This window comes from Gossypium raimondii, chromosome 13, assembly GCF_025698545.1.
Source record: "Gossypium raimondii isolate GPD5lz chromosome 13, ASM2569854v1, whole genome shotgun sequence".
Taxonomy (NCBI): domain Eukaryota; kingdom Viridiplantae; phylum Streptophyta; class Magnoliopsida; order Malvales; family Malvaceae; genus Gossypium; species Gossypium raimondii.
Genome location: NC_068577.1, coordinates 4,853,560 through 4,869,741, shown reverse-complemented (window position 1 = coordinate 4,869,741; position 16,182 = coordinate 4,853,560). Strand labels below are relative to the sequence as shown.

The 16,182-nt window shown below is 34.6% G+C and overlaps 3 protein-coding genes across 3 annotated transcripts; 1 reads left to right on the top strand and 2 right to left on the bottom strand.

The window, feature by feature from the left end:
• Positions 1 to 976: 976 nt before the first annotated feature.
• LOC105781306 (probable inactive shikimate kinase like 1, chloroplastic) lies at positions 977 to 2,403 on the bottom strand (the record flags this gene model as incomplete). Its single annotated transcript, XM_052626562.1, is given in 9 exon segments — positions 977 to 1,066; positions 1,144 to 1,211; positions 1,294 to 1,372; positions 1,492 to 1,618; positions 1,721 to 1,751; positions 1,754 to 1,820; positions 1,998 to 2,064; positions 2,157 to 2,229; positions 2,331 to 2,403. Coding segments are annotated over 9 exon segments (675 nt in total), but the record flags the coding sequence as incomplete, so codon positions are not given.
• Positions 2,404 to 3,462: 1,059 nt separating this feature from the next.
• Positions 3,463 to 5,382, bottom strand: LOC105783535 (coumaroyl-CoA:anthocyanidin 3-O-glucoside-6''-O-coumaroyltransferase 1). Its single transcript, XM_052625968.1, has one exon. The coding sequence runs from the start codon at positions 5,044 to 5,046 to the stop codon at positions 3,634 to 3,636; it is 1,413 nt and encodes a 470-aa protein (XP_052481928.1). The 5' UTR covers positions 5,047 to 5,382; the 3' UTR covers positions 3,463 to 3,633.
• A 2,927-nt stretch (positions 5,383 to 8,309) lies between these two features.
• LOC105781305 (magnesium transporter MRS2-3) lies at positions 8,310 to 12,394 on the top strand. The gene is given in 6 exon segments (XM_052626890.1): positions 8,310 to 8,902; positions 9,390 to 9,602; positions 10,376 to 10,504; positions 11,281 to 11,471; positions 11,567 to 11,792; positions 11,953 to 12,394. Coding segments are annotated over 6 exon segments (1,482 nt in total). The 5' UTR covers positions 8,310 to 8,467; the 3' UTR covers positions 12,241 to 12,394.
• The last annotated feature ends 3,788 nt before the right edge of the window (positions 12,395 to 16,182 follow it).

Below are 16,182 nucleotides of genomic sequence, written 5' to 3'. Positions count from 1 at the left end.
AAAAGAAAAGGAAGGAAAGCTTTTTAAAAAAGGAATAAATTCCATGAAACAAAAAATGGTCATGTACTGGATAGTCGATATTTAGAAAATGAGTATTCTACGATAGACCAACTTATGAAACGTGAAGTTAGTAACTTAGGGTGCTCCTTTTGAACTCCCTGTTTGGTAAGTCAACAATGTCATAGATGCACATGAATTGGTACTTGCTCACGACATTGGCGAAACACGGAGATAATTGCAGATTTGATTTTCAAGCAGTTTAATGCAATATGCATGCTAATCAGATCCAATATATCTCCAACTAAAAGAACAAAATAACCGAGCTTTTCAGATAATTGCAGAATGAAAAGAAACACGTAAACAACTCCAATATTTGGTGTTAGACACGTATTTTCGAACACGAAATCGGACATCAAATGTCCACATTTTGTGGTAATTAACAAAAATCATCGACATGGAACTAGAAATTGAATACTCTAGGCTTTTAATCTTCATACATTATAAAGTTGAATTGCTTCAAAAGAACTAACTAATTCTACCAGGAAAAGAAAACTAAAGCATCATCAATTATCAGTTATCTTTTACATGATAACATAGAGCCTCACATATTTTCTCAAAACAAAAGCAAGTACAAGCATTGCATGTTTCTATCGCTAGGAAGTGAGTGCATTCAACCATTCCCTAATTTTTGGTAAACCCAATACCCAAGGTCATATTGACACATTACAAGGCAATGATTCGAATCAAGAGGTAGCTCACTAATGTAAAACATGCATTTCACCTTTTAATTACTCAATCTTGCTGCAATGTTCAGAATTCAGATACATCTATCATATTGAAAAGTGTGGTAAAGTGAATAGATCACCTTAGCGTCTTCTAAACTACTTTAAACAAGATAAAAGTATATATGAAGAGTACCAAACCAAAGAAGAATTCAAGACAATATCAACAAGGGCTACACCTATTCCGTAATCGGCTAAAAGCGGTCTAGCTGCACCTCCATCATCTTTTTCACTCTTGTAAGTCTCTCTATTTCCTTGAGAACCGAAAATATCATAGAGAATTCCTTTTTTGTACCTCTGAAATTTCCTATTTATTAATTCCAAATGAAGGGAGACAAGTTTTGGAACTATGCTTCTCCACCTCCATAGTAATGTCTTCTGTTGTCACTGCATCCATGTCCTCGTAACCTAGCTGATATGCTATTTTTGCTTAAGAAGAAGCAATTTGAAGTTAAAACCAACAATATATGGTTTATTCTCTTAACAAGAAACAAAATTCATGTGGATGTACTTTGCAACGAAATGGTTGCATCAGCAGTGGCATATCCTCTTCTCATGTCTTCATAAAGAGCCATTAGCTGTGACAAAACCTATCATAAATTAAGAATTGTCAGATATCACCAAGATGAAGAGCAGACACTTTTAAGAACAATCGCGAGAAAGAATGGGAAGGTGGTCATGCAATTAAAAGTGAAATCAATAGCAATACCTCTGAATAAGATCCAGAGATAGCTATTTCTGATGACAAAAGGAGACTCTTATTTCCAATTATTCCCTTGGCTACCATGTCCAAGGGCACATCAATCCATATCGAGATGCCATGCCTTAGGAGTGCCCTATTTATAAGCAAGATAAAGTTGGTTAAAAGCAGGAGAGAGACAGAGAACTAATACAAACCGAGAGAGACAACTGATTCAACTGGGCAAACATCACCATACAAATTTGTTGAATTTTGAACTGCGCCATCCCGGCACAAACTACTAATCTACCCATTGATGATAATCGCTTCAATACTTGATCTGCAACAATATTTAGACCGACTATAAGCAAGACAATTTATGTATTACTCGATGCTCTTGGGAATTGTACTAAAGAAAGACTCAGAGATTTAAAAATTATGTACCGATCTTATTAAATGACAAATTAGCATTGTTAATCAACATACAAGTAATGCCAAAGAAGTAAAATAAATAAAAACACCTCGAGTCCTGAATCCTTCTTATCACTCTCCTTTAAGGATATGGCGTGATTCACCCCAGTGACTTACGAGACCAAAGAATCACTATAGATAGAAGAACATAGAAACAAGCTAAGCCAGTATATCTTGAACAATAAAAGCTATTCCTAAGACTCAGTGACATGAAAATACAATACCTGTCAAAGTAATAATATCGAAACAAATCTGCTAGCAACATTCCCAAACTGGATTTAACGGAGTTGTTCATCCCTTTTATGTCAAATAAATAATCACCAAACATGTATTAGGACCATATGGTAATTGATTAAGGAGTTCAAACTCATTCTCCGCATTGAGAAGAAGATGCTTACCCACAAGAAATATAGAAGTTCCTCTCAGATCAGCAGATACATCCGTTGCTTTCTTCTGAATTAGACTGAACAGTTAAACGCTTAGGGCAAATCGGCAGAAGGTAGAAGGAAGGAAGGGAGCAAATCGACAGAAGAGGCAAAGGGGAACAGCAGAGGCAGAGGGTAAAACAGGGAGGGTAAAGTGAAGCAGCACCTAAACTGAGCAAAAGAGACGGATTAGAGATCGGTGGATTTCACCGATTAGGGCAGTAATGTATTACACCCGTAATAGCATTACCATGAACCAAACAACGGAATAAAGGAGGCTTAAGTGGGGCCCACCGATTAGCCAATACACCCAACCAAACATGGTGTAATTTTTAAGATATGTTTATGTAAGTCATTCCCAATTTATATATATAAAAAAGCTATAAAAATATTATAAATAAATTATGATATTATAAAAAAATATTTAAAATTATAAATATAAAAAATTAGGATTTTTAATTTTTTTTGTAATTAGGAAATATATAAAAAAATTATTAAAAAGAATAAATCCAGACAATGCACTTCCAAAATTCAAAAATAAACATAAAAATATGAGAATTTATTTTGAAATTATTACTTTATGAAATTACAAATATATATAATGTTTAAAAATCATGACCAAAATGAACATGGACAAATATATGTCTAAATTCAAAGAAACTTGAATATCCATTTATTTAGTTTCATTATAAATATGCATTTTAACCTTTTTTTCTTATTTATATAATTCTTTTAAAAAAATTAGGTGATGATGTCTTACTTTGTTGGTTTTAAAGTTTAATGTAATCCAAAGCCAAGTTGAAAAAGTTAATGAAATTTAAAAATTAAATGTTACTTTAATCATTTTAGAAATCAATAAATTTATAAAATCATACTTTTTTTCAAAAATAATTACAAAAAATTCATAAGCAAATTTAGGATGCTGTTATAGGTTTTTTTGTTATTTTTAAAATTTTTAAAAATAGGCGACAACATATTAAATTCGCTTATGGTATTTTGTTAAAAAATCCGTCACGTGTCCTTAATTGATTTTAAATAAATAAAATACATAATAACAAACTTTTGCCCTACTTTATACTACAATGTTAATCCAACATGTGAAAGCTACGATACAATTGGACCAACACAGGGAGTATCGGCCTCGATAAAATTTTATTTTAATTTTTTAAAAATTATAAAGATATAAATTATTAAAATAATAAAATTACATTATCATAACTTAATTTCAATACCCTAAACAAATTTTCTGGCTTACTCTGTAAAAAGAAAACCGAAACTAAAGAAGCTTTAAACTCTGCCCAAAGATGGCAACGAATTCATCCATTTGGTTCTTCTTTAAAGCCACACCAACCTCAATTCCACCTTCTTCATCCCTACACTCCGCCATAGATATCGTCTGCCCGGACTCCACGTGCATCACCTCCACCTTCCGAGGCTTTCCCCACCCAAAATTAGTATCGTACACCCGCAACTTCGGCGAACCGGCCAAACTAATTAGACGCCCCGTTTTACTTCTCTCTGCGATGCTTGGTAGCCAATTCTCCGCCTCACTGATACCACTTTGTCCCATTTCTTTAACTTTGCTTCCGATGGCTTTGGCAGCTAAAACAATCCCATTTTCACCTGTTAACTCCTTTTTCTTCATCTCTACAATTCCAGGTTTTAGACAGTTCCCGAAATATGTTGACGGAACCGGAAATTCAAGGCGGTTCCGGCAATCGAAGGGGAATAGCAAGTAATATAACTCATCAGCATCATCAACATATGATAAGTTCTTAACAACACATGCTTTTGATTTGATCAATGAAGCCCATGTTAGAGCACATGTTACCACAAAAGTTGATACATGATGGAATTGGTTCGAATTAGCTTCGTTCATGCACTGCGATGCGACCAATTGCTTGAGCCTCTCGACATCGGCTCGACTCAACACGAATGTGGCACGAACCATGTTTACTTCTGATCTGACATCGGTTAAGCCCGAATTCTCCCTGAGAGATGAAAGCCAGTCGTGGTACATTTTCAATAGAAACGACTCTACCCTGTTAGGATCCTTGATCACATCCTTGTTAAACAATGGAAGCGATGATTTTTTGAGACCGACCGCAGCGTAAACGTCCACCCAAGACTTCATGAAATGCATGAACGCCTTCCCGTCGCCGATCACGTGGCAGTAACTAGACCCGATGCAAACGCCGGAGTTCGGGAACACGGTCACTTGGAAGGCAAGTGCAGGGAGCAAGACCACCCGAGTACCGTCTTTCGCCTCCGACAGTGCGGTCCGTAGCTCTGGCGCGAAGGGACGTAACGATTTAAGGTCTCGCGGATAATCGGCTATTGCACAGCGGAAATCCGAAGGGGATTCGACGACCGTGAAAGCAACGGAGCTGCCGCCATCTTCGTAACGGATGTAAGGCTTCCCCGGTGACGGAGGGCACACTACGTTGGCCGCGAAGGGGAAAAACTGTTGCAGGGTAAGGGAGAGAGATTGTTTTAACAACGGGAGAATGGTTTCCATGAAATGCAAGGTAGGGTATGGGAATTCATAGAAGAAAAGGCGTTGAACATTGGGGAGTGGAAACCATAGCAGATCTAAGAAAGTGAGAGGAAGAGAGGTAGTGGGAACTGAGCCTGGTGGTGGTGAAACGTGGCTGCTCTCAACAAACTTCAATGGCTTGGTTTCATCCATTTTGTCTTTTTTGATGAATAAAGAAAGGATATAAATAATTTATAGAGAACAAGACCTCAAAATATCCAGACAAAGCAAGTCCCAAGCTCCAACGTAACTTAAGAAATAGTATACTTTACCTCGTAAAAATAAATGCAAAGAGCCACTACTGTCAACAACTATTAATATGAAAATTGCAGAAAACTACCAGAAGGCTTCAATCTAAAATTGTAACTATATAGTAAATTTAAAACATAACATACTACTTTAAAGTAAAATTTTGTTAAGTAGAGGGACCACATAAAAATTGGATGAAGAAATAGAAATGGTGCCGACTTGATCCTCCCCTAAAACTCCAATTCAAGACACACTTCTCGTTTCAATTTGGGTCTCCATCAGTGTAGCAGATATATTAATTTGATGGAGCATTTTAGATGAGGAAGCATATATTGCAAAAGTAAATAATTTGATGGACCATTTAGAATAAATTCTGTCCCTTAAGGTTCTTCCTTGTTATATATAATTGCATGGAATAGATGCTGGCAGTGGCATTTGAAATTGTTGAAACCAAAATACAAAAGTGACGAGACACACACTACACTCAAAGTAGATAAGATTTTAAAGAAGGTACCATCTTTTTCATTTTCCTTCCTTGATATTGGGAATAAAGACACCAATCATAAATAAATTTTCCGAAATTAAATATTTTAATCACTCGTTTAGCAATTGAAGTTCAAAAAATACTTTTTTACTCAAATCATGATTTTAAACTAAAATATTTGGTAAATAAGTAGCTTTTCGAGTAGGGCCAAAAAATCTCATTTGAGGTTTGACCCACTTCAAAAATACACCTCCACCAAATACACCACCTACCTCCACTACACCTATCCCATCACATTCAACACGTACCTCCACTACACATTTTCCATCACATTCAATGTCTCACTCACAATCTGCTTCCCATAATGTAATACATAATACACCTACTTTATCACCTTTACCACCTCTTTCTCAACAAACAGTACCATCCCCACAATCCGCACCTGTGTTGACTTCTCTTCAACAACAGGAGCAACCCCTTCAACCCTTGACACTCAACAATCATCACATGATTACCAGAAGCAAAGCTGGAGTTTTTAAGCCAAAGGTGTATCTTAGTACAACAGCTTCTTCCCCAAAAGATGATCCTTCCAATATTCATGAGGCAATGATGTCTGAGTGTTGGCAGGAAGCAGTTTATAGTGAGCTCCAAGCCTTGGCACGAAATAATACCTGGACTTTGTGCTCCCTTCCAGAGAATCGGAGGGCAGTAGGGTGCAAATGGTTGTTTAAGGTTAAAAGAAAGTTTGATGGCTCCATTGACAGATACAAGGCTCGGTTAGTTGCAAAAGGTTTTTCTCAACATGCTGGGTTTGATTTTCATAATACGTATAGTCCAGTGGTTCGAGCTTCCACCATCCGCACTGTTCTTTCAGTTGCAGTTATGCAGGGGTGGTCTCTACGCCAAGTCGACATCAACAATGCTTTCCTCAATGGCAAGCTTACTGAAGAAATATACATGGATCAACCTCCTGGCTTTGAAGTCCCAAGTGTCTCGGGTCAGAAACTGGTGTGCAAACTAAATAAAGCACTGTATGGTTTGAGACAAGCTCCTCGTGCCTGGTTTCAGACTCTTAAGGAGTATCTCGTGACTCAACTCGATTTTAAAGCATCTAAAGCCGATTCCTCCTTGTTCATTCGTGTGTTTGGTGGGAAGTGTCTTCTACTCATGGTATATGTTGATGATATTGTTCTTACTGGAAGTCATGATCAAGACATTGAAGATGTTGTGCAGCGTCTTCACAGCAAATTTGCTCTCAAGGACATGGGAGCACTCAGTTTTTTTTTGGGCATTGATGTTCGACGCACTTCACAGGGGCTGATGCTCAGTCAAAAGAAATATGTTACTGAACTACTTGAGAAGACTGGAATGCTTGGAGCGACATCACGCCAACTCCGATGGTAAGCACGCCTAAGCTAGTAGCCCGATGGCGATCCTCCATTTTCTGATGTGCACTTATATAGAAGTGTTGTGGGCATGCTTCAGTATGTTTGTATTACACGGCCCGACTTGTCGTTCTGCACCAATAAACTTAGCCAATACATGAGTGCACCAAGTGACACTCACTGGAGAGCAGTCAAACGGGTATTAAGATATTTAGCTGGCACCATGGACCATGGTTTGTGTCTTACAGCAGGACAACTAGACCTGGTAGGATACTCGGATGCTGACTGGGCTTCTTCCATTGAAGATCGGCGTTCCACTTCTGGATATGTGGTATATCTTGGATCAAATCCTGTGGCTTGGTGTTCAAAGAAACAGTCCGTAGTCTCTCGATCCTCTGCTGAAGCAGAATATCGCAGCTTGGCTAACTGCGTGTCTGAACTCCTATCTATTCAACAGTTGCTAAACGAAGTTGGAATGTCAATGTCTAAGATACCAACCATCTGGTGCGACAACTCTTCTACAGTATCTGTTGCTGAAAATCCTACTCATCATACTAAAATGAAACACGTTGAAATAGACCATCATTTTGTTCGTGAAAAAATACTTGCTGGTTATTTACAAGTCAATTTTGTTCCCTCTGCTCAACAAATTGCAGATGTCCTTACAAAACCAATCACGCCCAAGCAATTTTCTTCCTTCAGACGTGCTCTTCGAGTGCTGCCATCGAAAGATCTTTGTAATACAAAAACAAATAAGCAAGGGGAATGTTAGAGTAGTTATCAAAGTAGTTAAGACTGTTAGTGTGGTTATCAGTTGCAGTTAGTCTGTTACCAGCAGTTTCTTTATTGTACGTATGTCTATAAATGCATGAGACTTCTACATGCATTAAGAAAGCAATAATAAAAAGTAAGAAAGTCTTCTCTTTCTGAATATTTTTGTATAAGTCTAACAGGTGCAACATAATCAGAAACATCATCATGAGCAAGTGCTACAGGAGAGGGAGTAGAAGATGTAACATCAGGAGATACAGGAGTTGAATGTGGCTGAATATCTGAATGTGAATCACTGTTGAGTGAAGAACTAATTGCTTAATGCCGAACTGACCATATTGCAGCTCCAAAGCTCATATACCACACTGAATTTAAGATTTAGTTACTTAAATAATGACCATACATTGTTATTGTTTTTATTTAAATGGCAAAAAATAATTATTTAAAAGAAAAAAAAATAGTACATCAGAAATTTACAAAAATTATTGCTACTAATATGGTACATGTAACACTTGCGGCAAAATTAAAAGGTAGTTTGCGCAGATCGTATAATTTTATGAGTTTATATGTTTGACGATAACAGCTTTTCGCATGTTTAAGTGCTCTTTTGATGTAACCGCAATTTTAATTTAATAATATAAACGTCAATTTTTTTTATTTCCAATACGCAAAAACCACCTGAAAAATGACGGCTACGGGAACTCCACCCCCACCACCGTCGTCCAAACCCGAAGACGACCCGGACCTATCAAACCGGTCCGCCGTGATCCCGAACCAAACTCTCCCCTTCACCACTCATCGGAAAAAAGGGTCCAGTATCCGATCATGGCTTTTACTTGACTCGACGGCCCACACCTTTAGGTTGGAGGCCGGAAAGCATTCTATCATGAGACGCACGGGTTTACCCGGTCGAGATCTTCGGATCTTGGACCCGCTTCTTTCGTACCCGTCGACGGTTCTGGGTCGAGAACGGGCCATTGTGATTAACTTGGAGCACATAAAGGCAATCATTACGGCTCAAGAGGTTTTGCTGTTGAATTCCAAGGATCCTTCCGTTACACCGTTTGTTGATGAGTTGCAGAGGCGGATTTTGTTGCATTATCAAGCAAACCAATCCAAGGTTTTTTTTTTTTTTTTTTTTTAAATTTCGGTTTTTAGCTTTTCATTTATTTTTGTTGCCTACCACATCGTCATACAAGGGGCAATAGTCCAAAACGTATCAAGTGCACGAAAGTGGTTGTGTCGACCCAATTCAAGAAGATATTTTCATTTTGTGAATCTTGTTTCTAGTTCGGGTTTTTGACAAAGTCGAGAAATAAATCTTGGTTTGATTCGAGGACAACATTGATCAAAATCTATTAATATTGATGTACATGCTACCACATGGTCAGGTCATACGGTAATAGTTTAAAACCTACTAAGTGAGTGACACACATCCTTTTAGCAAGTGATTATGTGTTGACTCAACCGATAAGATATTCTCACTTTGTTACTTTATTTACTTGTTTTTACTTATTCAAATTTATACGATCAAATTCAGTTAAATAAACAAGAAAATGAAACAAACGATGTATTGATTAAAAAGAGGGTGTTTTTGGATTTGGGAGTAGGAGGGTACTATTGATGATACCAACTGCATAATAAGAACTACATCACAAAATCTGTTACCAAAGAATTCACAGCTCCAAAGCCTAAGTGAGGAAGGCAGGGGAGAAGAGAAACAGGGTCTTGAGACTCAAGAAGGCACTAAGACTCTCCCCTTTGAGTTTGTTGCATTGGAGGCCTGCCTTGAAGCTGCTTGTGGCTGCTTAGAATCTGAGGTCACCTTTCTTCCTCTCTTTTTTTTTTTTTTTTGCATCTTTTCTACGTCTAAGAGAGCGAATCTTGTCATTAAGTTTTGGGGATTTTAGTTAAACTTTTATAAATTTTGGGAGCTTAACTAGAATTTCCAAAAAGAATTTTGTGAAGTCTAATTAAAAAAATTTAAAAGAATTTAATAAGAATTTCTAAAAAAATAGATGGGTCTAATTCTAAATTTCAAAATTTTTAATGAATTTAATGGCAATTTTCCAAATTTCTAGGGGTCAAGACCTTGGGTTGCATAATATTGGAATTCAAGTTTTCAACTTCTTAAACATAGTAGCTTGAATCAACTAAGTTAAATTTCAAATTTTTGGTATCGTATTGTTTTATTCATTATGCTTGTTGTCGGTCTAACTTTGGTTATAGTTATTTTACTATGTTAAAATTTGAAATTTAATCCATTTACTTTAAATTAGCATATCTTGACACCTATTTTTATAATGTTACTAGTAGGTTCAAATTGATAATACTGTTAATTGTTGTTGTTAAAGTGATGACACAAATTTTCTTTTAAATAGCCTTCAACATTCTACTAAAATTGGTTGACCAGATTTTCATGTGACCTTAATTGTATGAGCATGTGCTATCAATTTGGATATGTTATTGACATTATAAAGTAGAGGGACTAAATTATGTTGAATTAAAATAATATGGATAAATCTCAAATTTTAGCATAGTAGAAGGATTATAATCATGATTAGACCTTTTTCGTTTTCAATTGCCAAAGCAGACAAGAACATTGGAGCAAGAGGCCCATCCAGCTTTGGATAGATTGACCTCAAAGATTAGCACTCTCAATTTAGAGCGTGTTCGCCAAATAAAAAGCAGGCTGGTTGCAATAACTGGCCGAGTTCAGAAGGTTAGGTCAAAATCTGCTGATAGTCCCTGGACTTTGACAATGTTTGGGATTTAGTCCTTTTACTTAAAGAAGTTAAAATTGAGATATAGTCCTCTTACTTTTTTCGATTTAAAAATTCTGTCGATTCTAATAATATTTTATGTCAGAACTTGCTTACTATCACATATGCTTATTGATGACAAATTTTGATGAAAAAAACTAATGGTACTAATGTTTCAATTAGGGTTATTAAATTGAAATAGTAAAATTAAGGTTAAAATATTCTCCAAGTCCCCATACTCTTTGTACATTTGGAATTTAGTCCTCCTACTTCTATTTTCAAGAATTTAATCCTTATACTTTTGGATTTAAAATGTAAGTTTAATTATTAACACTATTAAAATTCTTCTAGTAAATGCAGGTCCATTACAACGACATTTGTTTTGTTACATAACAATCAAGTGAGTAATTTTTTTAATTTCAAAATGCCACACCAGCTAATTTAAAAGAATAATTTTAAATTTGTTTTGTTAGCAATTGGGTCTAATTTTTTTAAATTCGAAAAATAGAGAGACTAAGTCTCTAGAAATAAAAGTAGGGGAACAAAATTCCAAATGTACGAAGAATATAAGGACTTGAAGCATATTTTAACATAAACTGATTTAACTTTTGAAACTTTTAAGAATAGGAATTAAATCTCAAATTTCATTAAAGTATAAGGACTGACAACACATTTTCGCTTTTTAATTTTCTAGTCAAAATATTTGCCCTGAAACTTTATATGCTTATAAATTAAGGTAAGGGATGAGTTGGAAAACTTACTAGATGATGATGATGATATGGCTGAGATGTATCTAACAGAGAAACAACTTGTTGAAAACTCTTCAACGTCTTCATTGAATCAAAGAGATGATTTAGATGATGATGATGATGATGATGATGAAGCAGAAGCAGCAGCAGCAGCTGTTGAACCAGACAAGGATGACAGGCACTAAAAACACAATTTTCACACATTCTTTCATTAATGGATTTTCCCCTTTTTATTTGCTTATATATATATATAAATTTTTGCACTATGTGCAGCACACCTGGTGAAGAGTCATTGACAACCAGTTATGAAGGTGATGTCCAAGATCCTGACAAACCCCACGACCATTCATTTGGTGCTACCATTGGCGGAGACACCCATGGAATTCATGCAAGTTCCTGCCATAGTCTTATTGGCAAACCTGTTAATGTGGAGGAGTTGGAAATGCTCTTGGAAGCTTACTTTGTACAAGTTGATGGTACCCTCAACAAGCTCTCCACGGTACGTCACTTTTATATGGACTAATTTGCTTCAAAATTAAGTACAAGAGTCAATTTGCTCCAAGCGGTACAAGGACCTACTAAGAAGTTTAATTAAAGAAAAATAAAGAGTAAGAACAATATGTTCATTTTCTTGATTTTATTTCTTATTTTCATGGAAGTTGAGGGAATATGTGGATGACACAGAAGACTACATAAACATAATGCTGGATGACAAACAGAACCATCTTCTACAAATGGGAGTGATGCTAAGCACAGCAAACCTTGTGATCGGTGCTTTCATCGTCGTCGCTGGTTTGTTCGGCATGAATATCCACATCGATCTATTCGATGAAAATAAAGCAGGGACGCCGGAGTTTCTTTGGACGATCGGCGGTTCCACCGCCGGGACGATATTACTTTACGTGGTTGCTATTGCATGGTGTAAATACGAGGGCTTGTTGGAGTAAAGAAAGAGATAATAGAAAGTAAGATTTTTTGCAGGTGGGTAGCTAAGGGGCAGGTCCTTTGCCCCCTTGGCTAAAAGGGGAATTTTTTTTCAAGTCCCTCTCAAAAATTAAAACAATCAATTTACGTCTTTGATTAAATGAAAAAGAAAACCATTTTTGGCCTCTCAGAAATTAATAGTTCAATTAAGTCATTTTAATATAAATCTTCACAATCCATCTCTAAATAATTGTGTGATGGATTGGGATGAAATTAAAAAATTCTAAAGAGTTAAAATTTTTATGTTAAAGTAATTTAAATTTAAATTTTAACTTTTAAAAAGGTTAAGAATATAATTTTATATTTAACAAAGAGGTCAAAATGATTAAATTATTAATATTTGAGAGGAATTGTATCATTCAAAAGAAAATTTGGGTATATAAAGCCTTAGCTTTTGACCAAAATTATTGATAATTTTTTCGGTTATTAAATAAAAGGATAAAATGTACTTCAACATGCTCAAATCTATGTCTTATTCCACGGTAATAATGTTGATTCGAATTGAACTAAAACTCAATGATTTAAATATCACATTTTTTCTAATATATAATTTATTATTTTATTCTTGTAATATTATTTATTAGTTTAGATTATTAAAAATGGTAATTGTTATAGTTAAAGTGCTAACATGAAATTTCCAATAACTAGCCTTCTAAATAATGTTAATATGGCCTAGCTTCAACGGCTTAGGATCAACCGTTATAATGTTTTGCCTTTTGCTCTCCACCATATGTAATTTGTAACTTGCTGAACGCGGATGTAAATGTAGTTGTGACACAAGATTGGTGGTTGGTTAGTTACTATTTTATGTTTTCTCTTCTTAATAAAAAGAAAAGAAATTAGTGTAAAATCCCATTAAATCCAAAATTGAGATGAAAAATAATCTTGCGACTGCTGGCACAGAGTTAACCGATGCTTATTCCCCAGATATCGTCATTGCTTCTTCTCCAAGAAAAGAAGTTCACGACTTGTGGGCCTTCTACCTCCACGCGACATTGCTCCATCAAGCTTTCGCCCATTGCGAAAAATACCCCACTACTGCCTCCCCTAAGAGTCTGGGCCGTGTCTTAGTCCCAGTTTGGTCAATTATCCTCTCGAACCAACTACTGATCATCGCCTTGGTAAGCTATTGCCTCACCAACTAGCTAATCAAACGCAAGGCCCTCCTCGAACGGATTCCTCCTTTTGCTCCTCAGCCTACGGGGTATTTCCAGCTGTTTTTTCCCTCCTAAGGGCAAGTTCTTACGCGTTACTCACCCGCCCGACTTGCATGTGTTAAGCATGTTGCTAGCGTTCATCCTAAGCTAGGATCGAACTCTCCATGAGATTCATAGTTGCATTACTTATAGCTTCCTTGTTCGTACACAAAGTCGGTTCGGAATTGTCTTTCATTCCAAGGCATAACTTGTATTTCTCTTTTTAAACTGGAAACAGTAAAAGCAAAAAAAAAAAAAAAAATCATAGTAGCACTTTAACCGTAATAATTAATTTGTTAACTATTAGAGTTATGTGACCCAAATTCTAAGAGATTGCTTGCAAGTCAAGTTAAACAAAATATATCTTTTTTCTAGAAGATTTAGTATTTATGAGTATAATATATTTAGCATTTATTAGTATAATATATTTAGCATTTATTAGCATAATATGTTTGACTTTGATTAGAATTAGGTTTTTTCAACCTATAAATAGATGTAGTCGAAACTCCTCTTGTAATAATTCAAATTTGACATAGTGAATTTTCTTTTCCTCTGCCCGTGGTTTTTTTTCCGAAAGGGTTTCCACGTAAAAATCGATGTGTTCTTTATTTTTATTTCTCTTTTCTTTGCGATATATTGTCATTACCAACGTTCTATTTTTACATTAACAAATTGAATTAACTAATGAAAAATTATAAAGGAGGATAAAATTATGTTAAATTATAATATAGGGATAAAATCTCAAATTTAAGTATAATAAGGAAATCAAAATGTCAAAATTTGTTATTAGTTATGTATAAGTTGATCATTTTAGTCATTATATTTTTATATTTTAAAATTCTAGTCTTGACTAAATGATAACTATTAAATTCGTTAAGTCAAACTCTACTCTTTCTAAAATCTTAAACGACAAACACACTATCACATGTATAATACTATGTCAACTAATAATTTTACATAATACTCATATTAATTTAGCTAACGGATTTAATGGGTATCAATTGATTCAATATTTAAAATTTCAAAATTCAAAAACATGTGACTAAAATGATCAAATTGAAAAACATAAACTAAATCCACGATTTGAGGATCAATACCGAATTTGACCTATGATTTAACGGTTAATGTTTGATTCATGACTAAAATTTAAAAATTTAAAAATTATAAATACTAAAATTGACCAATTCAAAAATATATATAAAAACTAAATTTAATCAAATCATAATATATGAACTAAATCTATAATTTACCCCTAACACTAACATCAGTATTAACCAAAATTTTATATTAAAAAGAACAATTCAAAGGGTAGGACAGCACAATGTCGGAGAAACCCTTTGTTTCAGCTGTCCTGCACTGTTATTTATATATCCATTTCAATAAAGTAAAAGGAAGACTAAAGTAGATGCCAAGTAGTTAGCATTTTTATGTAGTTAATTAGGGTCATAACTCTTCTTGAGGTATTTGCTTAAATTTGAAGTTTTATTTTAAATATGAAATAATTTGGATCAAATATGGAACAAAAAAAATAAGTTCGTTTAAAATTTGAATCGAACACGAGTTTAAACATTCAAGACCCAAATCAAATTCGATTGACTCTTGAATAATTCTAATTGTTACAATAACAATGATACCAGCTTAACTTACTATTTTAAGTAGAATGTTGTCATGGAAACTAGAAATAAGTGTTGTTTAATAGACAGCTGTGAAGAATAGAACGTCGATAATGACAATGTATCGCAAAGAAAAAGAAAGAAAATAGAACACACATAATTTTACGGGGAAACTGTTTCAAGAAAAAATCATGGGTAGAGGAGAAAAAAATTCACTATGTCAAATTCGAATGATACAAAATGAGTATAGACTACCTCTATTTATAGGTTTGTAAAACCATATTTTAATCAAAGTCAAATAAAAGTAATGCAGTAAGGTTAAAATACCTTATTCTAATCAACATCAAATAGAGTAAGTAAACTTCTATATGGATTTCACTTGTGCAGCCTGTACCGTAGATCCCTTATATTGTCACTTGAATTTTATTTTTAACAGAATTTTGAACAATGGAAACATGAACAGAAAAAATTAGATAAGCTACCAGAAACTAGCTCACAAATAACAGCTGCACTCCCCTCCATTTCTGTATTGTAACTGAGGGATTGAAGGTTTTGGTTTTGGTGGTGGTTGGAACAACAATAGATGGTTTTTTTTTTTCAAATATATTTTGCCATACTTTTCTTACATCCTTATCCAATTATGATGCAATCCAACAAGGCAAAGACTAGCATTAGTGTGTGTTTTCTTTACGTACGTATATTTCTATATAATATTTGGTTGATTTTGTCTCCATCTTTTGCTTCTTTCTTTGTTCTAAATGTTTTTGACTAACATTGAGAACTCCCAAAATCTCAAAAGATTAAAATATATGTAAATACCACATGTGGGTCTTGGTTAGATCACAACTTTTGACATCCCAAATTCCATCAAATTTAATTACACTTTTAATATATAACAATTACATTGATTCTCAATTAAATTTATAATCAAATTTTTAAGTGAAATAAAGACTCAAACCAAAATTTAAAAAAAAAATATAATTCTTATTGTTCTATTCAACAGTTTTAGAGTGGGTTTGAATGAGAGTAGGATGCGGTGTGTTTAACTTATTTTTTGTCTCACGTTACAGTATCACTATAGTATCTAATTTTACCG

Excerpts from the sequence above, each read along its gene's own strand:
- LOC105783535 (XM_052625968.1), bottom strand. The coding sequence starts at position 5,046 with ATGGATGAAACCAAGCCATTGAAGTTTGTTGAGAGCAGCCACGTTTCA.